We start from the raw sequence: 13,781 nt of genomic DNA on the forward strand, positions 1-13,781 counted from the left end.
AGAAGTTGTGTAAAACATTTTTTTTCAGGATTCTTTGATGAATAGAACGTTCAGAATAACAAAATGTATTTGAAATATATTTTTTTGTAACATTATGTCTTTACTGTCACTTGATTAATTTAATGTGTCTGCATATTTTTTATTTTATTTCTTGAAGTACTTTTCCCCCCAAAAATAAAATAAAAATGTTACTGACCCAAGACTTTTGAAAGGTAGTTCAATGTTGAACTCTTCTAGACTTTCTATTTATCAAAGAATCCTTAAAAAAGGATTTGTTTTGATTAATATTTCACAATATTAGTTTTTTTTTTTTTTTTTTTTTTTTTTTTTTTTTTTTTTAAATAAATGCAGCCTTGGTGAGCATAAAAGACTTTTAAAAACCATTAACAATCTTACCAATATTTTTTTTTTTGAACGGCAGTGTATAATGCCATGCCTCTTTCTTTATACATTATACAACTGAAGACACTTTGTTGCAAGACAAACTATCCTAAATAAACACTTTGCTTTAGAAGTACAAAGCTTCATGAACATATTTCCTTTTTGACAATATGAACTTGTAACTGAAATGTTATCTATTAATTAGATTGACACAAAACATTTTATGATACTTGAAAGTTCAAGTTTTAAAGTTGAGTGCTGCATGGACTCCACAATGCTGACTGTATTTCTCCCATTAGGACACGTCATATCTAGAGCGCCATGCGGAACTTGTCTTGACACACATGAGTGACATTTCGAAGACCAATCAGTGACAGCCGTTCTTGCGGAATCGTGACGCTGAGCCAATAACCGCCCTCTCTACGTGGATGGGTGGGGCTTGAACGCAGAGAGGGTTGTGTGTGAGAGTGTGGAAGGGCTGGAGTGAGTGAACCGCCGATGAATAAGACTGGTAATTTTGCACATTTATAATTTGTAAGCTCATTTTTCACAACTATACGGGTTCGTTGTCAATATATTTACTCATGTGCATTAAAAAATACTTTTACATATAATAAAATAGCTTGTGAAAGTGTCAGATAGGTGGGATACTAGCTAGCAGCTAATGAGCTAATGAAGACTTTAATAGTTAATTTTCAGGAATAGTTTATTAGGAAAACACAGCGTCCACGTGCATTTTTGCGCTCTGAATTGATTTATCTTCCTGTACGTATGTGTTTAAGTATCAATTAGTAGAATTGTGTATAGGAATTGTGCACATACTGACTCTTCCTGATTTCAGGTTCAGACTCTTTCAGATTTGACACTTTATAGATGATATAATGTGCAGATTAATCGATTTCTTAAAGAGATTTCCCCTTAAAATTAATATTTGACGCTTAATATATTTAAAAATCATAAATATTTCACAGGATTACATAATCATTTAGAAGTTTAAATGTGTTTATGGCTTGTATGTAGTTTGTTATTAAAGGAGTCTTATCCTACACTGCTCTAACATTTTTTTTCTGCTGAAGTGCACTTCTATTTTAAGTTACAATTAAACATGCTGTCATTGTCCCTTTTGTCAGGTTTCAAGAGTTAGTCCTGCCTCCTGTGTGTTAAGATGACAAAGCTGGGCTTTCTCCGACTGTCCTATGAGAAACAGGACACCCTGCTGAAGCTGCTCATTCTGTCTATGGCAGCTGTCCTGTGTGAGTGGATACATGTCCCTTTATACCAGACTTCCTGACCTACCTGTATGATAACTGTCCTCTAATTCCTTGCAATTTTCTTCTAGCGTTCTCCACCAGATTGTTCTCTGTGTTGCGGTTTGAGAGCGTCATCCATGAGTTTGATCCGTAAGTACAGCTTTCGGGTAGCTATTTTGGCAGCATCCAAGCACCTGTTAAACTGAGTTTTCTGTTTCTGTTTTAATAACAGGTATTTCAATTACCGGACCACTCGCTTCTTGACAGAAGAGGGTTTTTACAAATTCCATAACTGGTTTGATGATCGGGCTTGGTATCCACTTGGGAGGATTATAGGAGGCACCATCTATCCCGGTACAGCTGAAGGACACATTTCTAAATTTATATCAATATTATCTGTGGTTATCTGTTTTTCAGCCACTTGCAAATCCATTGTGGTCTTGAGCCAAGTACCAAATACCAGGATTCTTCAGACATGCTGCAACAATGTCATTACATTCAATGAAATGTTGCCCTGGAAAATATTGTTTCCAATAGAGAGGAATCCATGTTATAGTCTTGTTGCCTGTGCTGATGGCACTTCCTTCTTATTATTGCTCAAATGTTAAACAAGTCAAGTCACCTTTATTTATATAGTGCTCTTTACAATACAGATTGTTTCAAAGCAGCTTTACAGTGATAACTGGAAAATAATGCGACAAAATTAGATTCGGCTGAATAACCACTCTGGAGAAAACAGTGATTGTCCAGCTCAACCAAAACCTCGAACCATTTGTATTTAGGGATAGTTCACACAAAAATGAAAGTATTTATCACTTACTCACTGTCAAGTTGTTCCAAACAGTATTTTGTTTCTTTTTTTGTTTGGGTCACGAGAGTACATGATTTTACAGCGTTAAGTATTTTAGCCAATCATGGGCATTTCTGTTGGAAATAATGACCAATCTCAGTCTCAAAACGCTAAATGAATTTTAGTGCAAGTTTACGTTTTACACAAACCTTCTCATTATTTACAAATCCTCTCATCATAAACAAAGCACTGACACGATTTAAATAAAAATTGAGTGTGAAGTTTAGTCAGATGTTTTTGTTTTTCTTTAGACTTTGTGATGCTCCTTACAATTAGCCTATATTTAACACTTCAGTACAAATAAAGTAACAAAAATAGATATTTTAATGTTATAATAGTGATTTGATCATCTATACAAATTCATTCAAAAGAAGAGAAATGGCTAAAGAGCCAAAAAGTCTTCCTCTTCCGCCATCTACTGGTTATAGTGGTATTTTCTTTTATTATTTTAATGTTTTTAACGTCCTAATGTTATTTCATGATACTCATACACGATACACGATACTCAAGCATACACAACAGGGGAATATACATGAATGATGCTAGCACATACAGAATTTACCCAAGAAAGAAGCTTTAAATACTGTAAAAAAATAATAATAATTCACCAATTGAATTCAACTCTTTATATCAGGCGCTAGATATGTTATTCCTTAAATGGCCGACTTCATAGAAACAACTTCATAGACACACTACTATACTTTACCTGGATATAGTAGCTGTTGCAGTGCCCTCACATTTCTAACAATCTATTATATAACAATAAACATTAATTCTAACGTACTGAATTGTGGGTTCCGTTGTGTCGCATCACTGGTGTTGGTAGCAGCAGAAGTTGAAAACTTTTCAAGAGCCAACCTAGGTGTCAGCCAATCAGATCACCGAGGCAAATACTCATATAGGTTTGGAATAAGTTCAGGGAGAGTAAATGATGACACAATTTTTACTTTAGGGTGAACTTTCCCAGGCTCAAACGCAATCCCCCGATGTCATCGTCCATCGTGATGTTTCACTGTAGACATTGTTTGATGCCAATTTGGTAGACATTGCCCCACCCTAATTTGACTTTTTTTGCCTGATGAACAACAAAACTCCATATTTAGGGACTCTGACTAGCAACACACTAGCAGCCCCATAGCAGCAGTCTGAAACCCCTTGAAATACTGTAGCTTTTGCCTAGCAGCACCCTGTTGTTTTGTTGCTGATATTTGCACCTATTTAAAACCTATACATCACAATACACAGCTCTTTTTTTGCCAAATAAAATGTCATGTGATTCTTCTTTTTTGTCTACAGGGTTGATGATCACATCTGCAGCTCTTTATCACGTGTTGCACTTCTTCCACATCACTATCGACATTCGCAATGTGTGTGTGTTCCTCGCCCCTCTCTTCTCCTCCTTCACCGCTATCGTCACCTACCACTTTACCAAAGAGCTCAAGGTGAGGTGAACCTCAGCACACAGCCCATCACTCCCTTATCAGAGGCACCTGCTCATACTTTATCTATCTAATGGCTGGCCCTCACTGACTTGTATATCTTTTTTTAAAAATATGATCAGATTTTCAAAATGTGAGCAACCATAACCTGACAATAATACAAATCATAGATTTAAAGGTCAATCAATCAACTTTATTTATATAGCGCTTTTACAATCACGATTGTGTCAAAGCAGCTTCACAGTGTCAAACAGGGTAATATTGCGACAAAATTAGATTTGGCTGTACAGCCGTACTGGAGAAAACAGTGATGTTATCAGCTTATTTTAATTTATCATATAGCGACAATGTTGGCAGATCAGTATTATAGTTTATAGAATTAAATAAGACCTAATTCATATATTTTATTTGTATAATAAGTTGAATAACTTTAATCATATTTTTAGTGTCCCCAACTGAGCAAGCCAAGCCAAAGGCGACAGTGGCAAGGAACCAAAACTCCATCGGGGCATGATGGAGAAAAATAAACCTTGGGAGAAACCAGACTCAGTCGGGGTGCCAGTTCTCCTCTGGCCTATTAACACACCGTGTAAGATTATTATTCTGGCAACCTTACAGGTCGGAAATCATATTAGATCGGATTATTCAAAATTTTCAGGGTATCACGGAAGAGACAGATTTATTTAGGATTAAAGGTGCCTTAGAATGATTTGAAACAACATGTTAAATTGTTCTCTAATATCTAAATAGAGGGTATGTGGCTTATTTAAGGTCAAAAATTGTCCAGATACAGTTTTACAGGTCCATTAACAACCCTAGAAATTTTCCCTAGGATGTAATGCTGTGGGTTTGCCTTATTTGGAAGGGTTGTGAATATTAATGCAGATTTCAGCTCTGATTGGCTGTTTTACTCCACTCCTGCTCAATGACAGCTATGCCATCCGTCATGGCAATGATTTTACAATGATAATTTCTTAACTTAAAATCATGAACTGAACTGGGCAGCGTGAAAATGTTGTCTACAGTAACATTATGACAACGCTATGTTGCTTTTCTGAATAAGAGACAAACCTTAGCCACTGGTCTTTATAAAGATTTATTTTCTTGCAAGAAGAGTCACAGTCACACAGCCATCAGGAATATCTGAATAACTGAAGACATAACAGAAGCCACAATCTCTTATACCCACATTGTCAAAACAATCCCTCTTGGTAGTTTTCCACACATGGTAAAAGTTAGAATCTCCCATATGTTCTGGTTTCCTTACACCTTGCCCTTAGAATTAGTTCTGTCTGACACCTTTGGTCTGGGAGAGCCCTGAAATAGGTTTCCCTCGACCCCATAGGTCACAAAACCAGTCTCTGTGTTAATTAAGCTAGGAGAAGTGTCCTGCATGGCAGAAACACATGTTGGTTCCTTTATGAATTCAAACACACATCTAAATAATCAATCTTCTTCATCAATAATAAAAACCTTTCCACCACATACTGTTTTTTAAAAAGAAAATTAATAATGGAAAAAGAAAGGTTTGTGCTAGGCCTGACTGCAATTGTTATGCTTCTGTCATTCGTCAGCTTGCTAGGGTATCATTTAGTTTCCATGTGACAAACCAAAGTGTGCGTTTTTCCTCTGGGTTCCCCCAAACGACAGGATTGTAAATATTGTTAAATGTACTATTTGAGATCGGTGTGGCCTTGGAGTTCTTCCGAGCTGATTCAAACACTCTTAAAACGCCTCACATCACAAAAATCTGATAAGAAGCATCAAGACAATATAGACTTTTCCTAGGATTGTCAGAAGGGGAGAAATTTGCAAAAAATTGCCCGAATATCTTTGTTTGTTGGTGCCTTTACTCGACTCAGTCTACCTGAAATGACACTCTTTGTTCCAGGATGCGGGCGCAGGGCTTCTGGCTGCCGCCATGATTGCAGTCGTCCCTGGATACATCTCTCGTTCTGTGGCAGGCTCTTATGACAATGAAGGTACAGTCTTGTTTTCGAGGGATTGTGTATAATAAGTTGAAAAAAAATAATTTATATATATATATATAATAATAATTCAGATTGATTCAATAAATTAAATTTTTTTTAGCAAGGGAGCGAGTTTACATTTAAAAAATAAATGTATATGTTAATAATATATATACATGTATATTTTAAAATATATATCTAAATTATAATTTTGTTTCTTGTGCTATAAAGGAATCGCCATTTTCTGCATGCTGCTGACGTACTACATGTGGATCAAAGCAGTGAAGTCGGGCTCCATTTACTGGTCATCCATGTGTGCGCTGGCTTATTTTTACATGGTGAGCCAAATTTCAGACAGATTGACGCTTTGAATTGTGGTTGTTTTAGAGCAAATTGTTTGTATATAATGTAAATGTATTTATTTTTAGTTATAGATTATAACTGAGCGAAATTAAATACAGTTATTTCATTAACAACAACTTTGTGTGTTGGCATCAGGTGTCCTCCTGGGGTGGTTACGTGTTTCTGATTAACCTCATTCCGCTGCACGTGCTGGTGTTGATGCTGACCGGACGTTTCTCTCATCGCATCTACGTGGCGTACTGCACAGTCTACTGCCTGGGCACCATCCTCTCCATGCAGATCTCTTTTGTTGGATTCCAGGTGAGGAACTGATTTTCAACTACCAAATATGAGTAATTGCTGTCATTATAACGTTCAGAATGGATAAGTACTCTCTCCTGCTCTTTCTGTAGCCCGTCCAGTCCTCTGAACACATGGCTGCGTTCGGAGTGTTTGGCCTGTGTCAGATTCACGCTTTTGTGGATTACCTCCGGAGCAAACTGAACACGCAGCAGTTTGAAGTGTTGTTCAAGAGTGTCATTTCGCTGGTCGGTATCATCCTGCTCTCTGCGGGTGGTGTGCTCATGCTGACAGGTAATAAAATGCAATAATTTCAAATGTAAATACAGGGATGCAAGCCGCGTCAGGGATGTCCCGATCAGGTTTTTTTGCCCTCGAGTCCGAGTCTGAGTCATTTGATTTTGAGTATCTTGCGATACCGAGTCCCGATCCGATACTTACATAATACATAAAAAAAAGAATAAAGAAGAGCGAAAAAACGAACCAGGATGTTCCTTATTTTTTATTTTATTGATCTTATTTTAACATTCAACAACTCTAACAAACAGAGCACTTCTGTGAGGTATCGTGAACAATCAAGTAATAAATAACATAAATTCTTCACTTTTGGATTTTACAGTAAATATAAAAAAAGTCCGGGACCGGAGTTGCGCAGAGCAGGAAGTACAATGGTGATATCAAAAGCACACCCATACTCTCATAGATGCAGAACAATTAATTATGTTGGTGTGAAATATACAGTTATGGAAATTAAATAATCTGCTCCCAAAAATCCCCAAAAAATCTGTTAGTGCCTCAGTGACAACTTCACTCAGAGATGATGTCGATCTCGGCTATCAATCATGACGTCACAAAGCCATTTTTATAGCATCAAATAACTAACTAAAACTAAATTTATTTAAAAAAACAAATACTTGAAATGAAATCATTGTGAGGTTAACTGCCTACAATGACACAAATTAACATTAAAAAATAAAAAATATTTGAAGTGTATAATTTGACTGAAGTGTAATTAACAATGCTTTTCAGGTTTTTATAGGTCTAACGTTAGTTTTTAGGTAGAGAAAGTGAATAAAGTAGACTAATCAAATGTAAAATAGCTGCATATTTAACTGTTACTGTAACCCCAGAATATACATATATATCAGAGTCCTGATCGGGATGTAACGTCCGATTCCGATCGAGTCTGATATCACGTGATCGGGCCCGATTTCCGATCACGTGATCGGATCGGGACATCCCTAAGCAGCGTGCTATTCGTCGCCTCCCGTTTCATTTTAATCTGTGCCTATAGGGGTGGGCCGGGGATGGCAGGGGTTGGTGGCAATGTAAGTTTCTGGATATTTGCCGTGGGGAAAGGGCTTCGACTACCTCTCTATTTTTAGAGATAGCAAATACATGTGTTTGCATAAATATAAGTATTTATTTTTTGGTAATTTAAATATTTGTGGGCTTTTTAAATAGTTTGTTTTTGTTCTTTTGTTAGGGAAAATCTCACCTTGGACTGGCCGTTTTTACTCTCTGCTGGATCCTTCATACGCCAAGAACAACATCCCCATTATCGCCTCTGTGTCTGAGCACCAGCCCACCACCTGGTCCTCCTACTACTTTGACCTGCAGCTTCTGGTCTTCATGTTTCCAGGTACATCACCTTCTTTTCTGTTTTTCTTTTTTCTTTTTTTTTTTCTTTTACATTTGAATTCATAACTTTTTGCATTTGGATAGCTGCATGATTCGGAATTAAATGATCACTTTTTTTTTTTTGGTTTTAAACTGAGATCACAATTATGAACAGACCAATAAACAGAATAACATGTAATTTACTAGAAGTTATGACAGAATGTTACTTGCTGCAGTTTATTTAAAATTATTTAAACTGGGTTTGAATGAATGATTCAATGACTCGTAAATACTTCACTTGTTTGATTACTGTATGAATCAGGGTTTTTGAACAAATCTTTTAAAGGTGCAGTGTTTACGAGGATCTATTGACAGAAATGCTGTTTTCAGTGGAGTATAAAGACCTTACACAATGAACAGTTATGCTTTTATTACCTTAGAATGAGTAATTTTTTATCTACATACACCCCAGGTTCCCTTACAGTGAAGTTGATATTGTGAGCTGCCATGTTTCTACAGTAGCCCTAAACGGACAAACTGGTCTACAGAGTGGTAGCTACGCTCTGCTGTCTCAGACGATGTCATCTTTGTCCTGTGTTGACCACTGTAGCTTCTCTATGGGCTTGAAAGGGAGGGGTGAGCTGTGGGCGGTTGCAATTGGCAACATCACCAATAGATGCCGCCAATATTGAAACCGTGCACTTTTAAATGACTGATTTAGTGACACATACATTTTTAACAGTCACTTGTCACCACCTGGTGGCATAACTATGCAATCGATACAATCGTTATTTGAAGCGTCAAGTTGCTTTCAAAAGGTGATTTGCTCAAACACAGTGTTTTCATCTGAACTATAAACTTTTATCCCAGTACTTCTGTGATTATTTGTATCACCGAAATGATACTGTGGTTGAAAAGATTGGTTGTAGAGCTGTTTTACCTACACATGATGGTATACCAGTAGGTGTTTCTATCGAGATTAGGATCTTTTAACAATTAATCATGCTGATCTAATATGGATCCATCAGTTCAGTGTTTTAATGTCATCTAAAACTTATAAAATAATTTATTGAAGGTGCACAATGTAGGCTTTTTGCAGAAAAATATCAAAAACCACCAGGCCAGTGTTATATATTTTGTTCAGTTGAATTCTTACAATATCCCAAATGTTTCCAATTTTGTAAATTGTGAGAAAATTGCCATTTTAATCAAGGAACCAGGATGTCTGAGGGAGTCGTCTGTCAATTGCGTCATATCGCCGTTACCCTCGGTTTTCAGAAACGCTGAAATGTTGCCAGTGTGCCCTGTCATAATAAGTCCCGTTACTCGCGAGCCGTGTGTTCGGCAACAATCGCAGCCTTGCTCAGCTCAGCTCCACAACACTCGGTCCTGCTCTGCTTCATACTACAGTAATGCTAATAACCGCATCCATCAACATGATGTCCTAGCCCGATTCATTTTCACCGGCTGTGAGGTGAAGACCACATGTCCCAAGATTCTGAGCTCAAACTTGGCGTCATCGAACTATGCCTTTTGTTTTGAATAGGTGCCCTCTAGCGGATGGAAAAATTACATAGTTCAGCTTTAAATCATTTTCAAAAGAATATTACTCAACAATATCTAACAAATCGCATAGTAGAGAACAAAATTGTGCATACAATCACATATCTATAAATCTAGTGTGTTATTGTGTCTGCTTGATTTAAAATGTCTTTATTTATACTTATTTATTTTCTAATTTAATTTTATATTATCTTTTTTAATTTGTTTATTGTCCCTTGTATTTTTCCTGTTGCCACTTCTAATTTTATGAAGAAGATATAGTCTGAAAAATTGTTCATAATATAAATGAATGGCAGAGTCAAGCATTGCCTGAGATGTTTAAAGCAGGACTGATTCTAATTGGCTGGCATTTAAAGCGCCAGACAACAAAACTTCAGTGCTTGGAATAATCTAAGCGCTTAGAATATTGTCTGTTGGTGTGGATGCTAATATAGTTATGGTTATCTTCATAGTTATTTTTCTTGGTGTGAACTGGCCTTTTTACCAACTATATCCAAATGTTGCTTCTAATAAAGAATGCATAAAACAATATATTAATATGTCTCCCTTAAATCTCTTGTTTCTCAGTTGGCCTTTATTACTGCTTTAACAACCTCTCTGATGCCACAATTTTCATCATCATGTACGGCGTCACCAGCATGTACTTCTCTGCTGTGATGGTAAGACACTTTTACTTTAATTTGGTCAGTGTTTAATGTTGGTTTGTTGGTATTTCTCTCTTCACATTCGAGGCTCTGACCCTAGTTTGATCTGTTCTGCTCAGGTGCGTCTCATGTTGGTCCTAGCCCCCGTCATGTGCATCCTGTCTGGCATTGGCGTTTCTCAGGTCCTCACCACCTACATGAAAAACCTGGATGTCAGCCGACCGGACAAGAAATCCAAGAAGCAGCAGGATGCCACCTACCCAATCAAGAATGAGGTGCGATCAATGCTCCGTTTGATAACTCTCAGTTTTGTTTGTGCCATTGGTTCCCTCAGTTATGCTCTGCTCTGATTGGTCCGTAGGTGGCGAGTGGGATGATTCTGGTCATGGCATTTTTCCTCATCACATACACTTTCCACTCCACCTGGGTGACCAGCGAGGCATACTCCTCCCCCTCCATCGTGCTCTCCGCTCGCGGTGGTGACGGCAGCCGCATCATCTTCGATGACTTCAGAGAGGCTTATTACTGGCTCAGGCACAACACACCGGAGGTCAGTGAGATCCATCACACTGTTAGCAATCATAAACTTCCTGTTGCTTTTGATTCTGAACAGTTGCTCATCTCATTTTGCTTTCATCTGTGTACAGGATGCTAAAGTCATGTCGTGGTGGGATTATGGGTATCAAATAACAGCGATGGCCAATCGAACGATTCTAGTTGACAACAACACTTGGAATAACACTCACATCTCCAGAGTTGGTCAGGTGATGATGGAATATAGTTTTGCTGTTTGCAGTTTTTATAATGATCTATATATAGTGGATTAAATACAGTTTAGGCATTTTTATAAATGTTTTTATTAATATATTTGCAGGCTATGGCCTCCACAGAGGAGAAAGCCTATGAGATTATGCGAGAACTGGATGTCAGCTACGTCCTGGTGATCTTTGGCGGATTGACGGGATATTCATCTGATGGTACGGGCTCAGATTAATTGTGGTCCTTAACGTTTGAGTTGAAGTATCTGATGTAAATGTAAATATTCATAATTTTAAATGAATTTCTTTTAGACATCAATAAGTTCCTGTGGATGGTCCGTATCGGGGGCAGCACGGACACAGGGAAACACATAAAGGAACACGACTACTACACGCCAACCGGAGAGTTCCGTGTGGACCGCGAGGGGTCACCCGTCCTGCTCAACTGTCTCATGTACAAGATGTGCTACTATCGCTTCGGCCAGGTCTACACGGAAGCCAGTGAGTATCTCCTGGGGGGTATTCCAGAAAGCAGGTTATGTGACATACCCGGGTATGTTCAAGAGTAAGTTAGCGGATAAACTAAATTTTCAGTTCCAAAAATGGAGGTAACTTTCAGGGTATGCAAGTAACCATGGCAACTGACTCTCGGAACATAACCTGCTCCGGAACAGGTTATGTTCTAGGGTTAGTTTGCTTAAAGCAGGGGTCTGAAACTCCTGGCCAGTGGGCCATTTGCGGCCCGCAGGATGATATTTTGTGGCCCCCTACTTGACATAAAAGTTTTAGTGTAAGTCCGGCCTGCACGTTGTTCTATTGAACTTCTATTGAGTTAATTAGTAAATAAAAATAAAACTGAGTAGGCAAGAGAAGCCTCTATAAACCATTCATGTTCAGGAAGGAATGTTCAAATTCAGAAGAACAGTTCATGTTCAGAAGAAACATTCATGTTGAAGAACTGTTGATAATAAAGATTGAGAAGATTGGATAAGTTGTGCTCTTGTTTTTTTGTGGAATACTTGATGCGCCCCAGCTTGACCCAGAGTCTACCCCTAGCAGCCCCTGGGTAAATTGAGTTTGAGACCCCGGCTTAAAGGATTAGTTCACTTTTAAATAAACATTTGCTGATAATTTACTCACTCCCATGTCATCCAAGATGTCCATTTCTTTCTTTCTTCAGTCGAAAGTTTTTGATAAAAACATTCCAGGATTTTTCTCCATAAAATGGACTTCAGTGGGCAAAGGACAGTGTCAGTGCAGCTTCAAACAATACCAGATGATGAATAAGGGTCTTCTCTAGCGACACGATCGGTCATTTAAAAAAATTAACTTAAAAAAGTTTATATTTTCTAAGCACAAAAGCTCTAGCCATTTATTATTTTTGATCCATTTGATGTTTTTCCAGTTAGCATGGTTACGCCCACTTTTAATGATCCTGCTTACATTGTATGACTTTGTTGGACATTATTATTGATGATTATTTTATTAAGTTATTTTATTTTCACTTTATTTTATTAAATATGATTATTGTATTTAGTATTGTTTTGAGTATTTTGTCTTATTGATATTATTTTATTTAACATAAATTTGTTTAATATTATTTTATTTTTATTATTCATATTCCCTGTTATATTGAATATTTGTAATGTTATTTTATTTAATATAATAATAGTTTTTAATATTTAGAGTATTTTATTGACTTAATTTAATCAATATTTTATTGCTGATTAAATATTTTATTAATATTTTCATATTATATATTTGTATTATTTTAAATATAATTATTTTGCTATTTCGTGTTTTATTTTCACTGATATTACAGAAGTAAAAAAGCTTGCAATTGTTGTTTCATGTTAACTTTAGTTCACGGTTTTAACAAAAATGTCTTAAGAAGTTTAGGACAACTAGACCAATATGTTTACTTTTCTTTCCAGAGCGTCCTCCTGGTTATGACAGAGTTCGTAACGCTGAGATTGGCAACAAGGACTTTGAGCTGGATGTGCTGGAGGAAGCGTATACTACAGAGCACTGGCTCGTCAGGATATACAAGGTAAACTTGAACTCACCTGTGCATCTTCAATCATCGTTGTCCTTCCACACTGTCTTAATTTCTATTGATAATCTCCTGCTTTACCTCCACAGGTCAAAGACCTTGACAACCGGGGCCTCTCAAGAACGTAAAAGCCAGAAACTCAAAATCCCACCCCCCCTCTCGCAAACACACAGCACTGAACATCTGCGGCCCCCCATCCCACGATCTGAGGAGAAAGCGTGAAAACTTTTTTTTATACTTTTGTTCTAATTGCTGAAAGAGATTTTCTTTTCATACCTTTTATTTTCTTGGTTTGTTTTTTAAATTTGATCTTCAAATGTGATATTTTGTCTGTATTTGGGGCAGAAAGGTGTCAAATGATCACCTGAAAAGGTGAGGAAAAAGTTTCAAATTGTTCAGAAGTCATTTCTGCAATCAACTGGCCAGATAACGGTTTGATTTGTCTTTAAATGGGTGAATAAAGGAGTGACTGGGATTACATTGACTAGTGTCTTTCTTTTTAACCAATAAAATCACATGCATGTCCAATTTAATGGCAAGACCAGACCCACTGAGATCTAGACCCCAATTAATATCCGAACCCCCATACGCCTAAACCAAGATTTGTTGGT

The 13,781-nt window shown here is 37.2% G+C and overlaps 1 protein-coding gene across 2 annotated transcripts; it reads left to right on the forward strand.

Annotated features, from left to right (window-relative positions):
* Nucleotides 1-773: 773 nt before the first annotated feature.
* stt3a (STT3 oligosaccharyltransferase complex catalytic subunit A) lies at nucleotides 774-13,648 on the forward strand. 2 transcript variants are annotated; one of them, XM_067433186.1, is made up of 18 exons: nucleotides 774-892; nucleotides 1,512-1,634; nucleotides 1,721-1,781; nucleotides 1,864-1,985; nucleotides 3,778-3,923; nucleotides 5,812-5,902; nucleotides 6,122-6,228; nucleotides 6,389-6,553; nucleotides 6,646-6,826; nucleotides 8,019-8,174; nucleotides 10,283-10,374; nucleotides 10,479-10,634; nucleotides 10,721-10,909; nucleotides 11,007-11,123; nucleotides 11,234-11,336; nucleotides 11,430-11,618; nucleotides 13,052-13,167; nucleotides 13,260-13,648. In XM_067433186.1, exons 2-18 carry the CDS (start codon nucleotides 1,547-1,549, stop codon nucleotides 13,296-13,298), a joined length of 2,118 nt encoding a protein of 705 aa, XP_067289287.1. In that variant the 5' UTR covers nucleotides 774-892; nucleotides 1,512-1,546; the 3' UTR covers nucleotides 13,299-13,648. The 2 variants fall into 2 exon arrangements, with proteins under 2 accessions (XP_067289287.1, XP_067289288.1); XM_067433187.1 differs by having other exon boundaries at nucleotides 824-915.
* The last annotated feature ends 133 nt before the right edge of the window (nucleotides 13,649-13,781 follow it).

Source organism: Pseudorasbora parva, chromosome 23, assembly GCF_024679245.1.
Source record: "Pseudorasbora parva isolate DD20220531a chromosome 23, ASM2467924v1, whole genome shotgun sequence".
NCBI classification, from domain to species: Eukaryota; Metazoa; Chordata; class Actinopteri; order Cypriniformes; family Gobionidae; genus Pseudorasbora; species Pseudorasbora parva.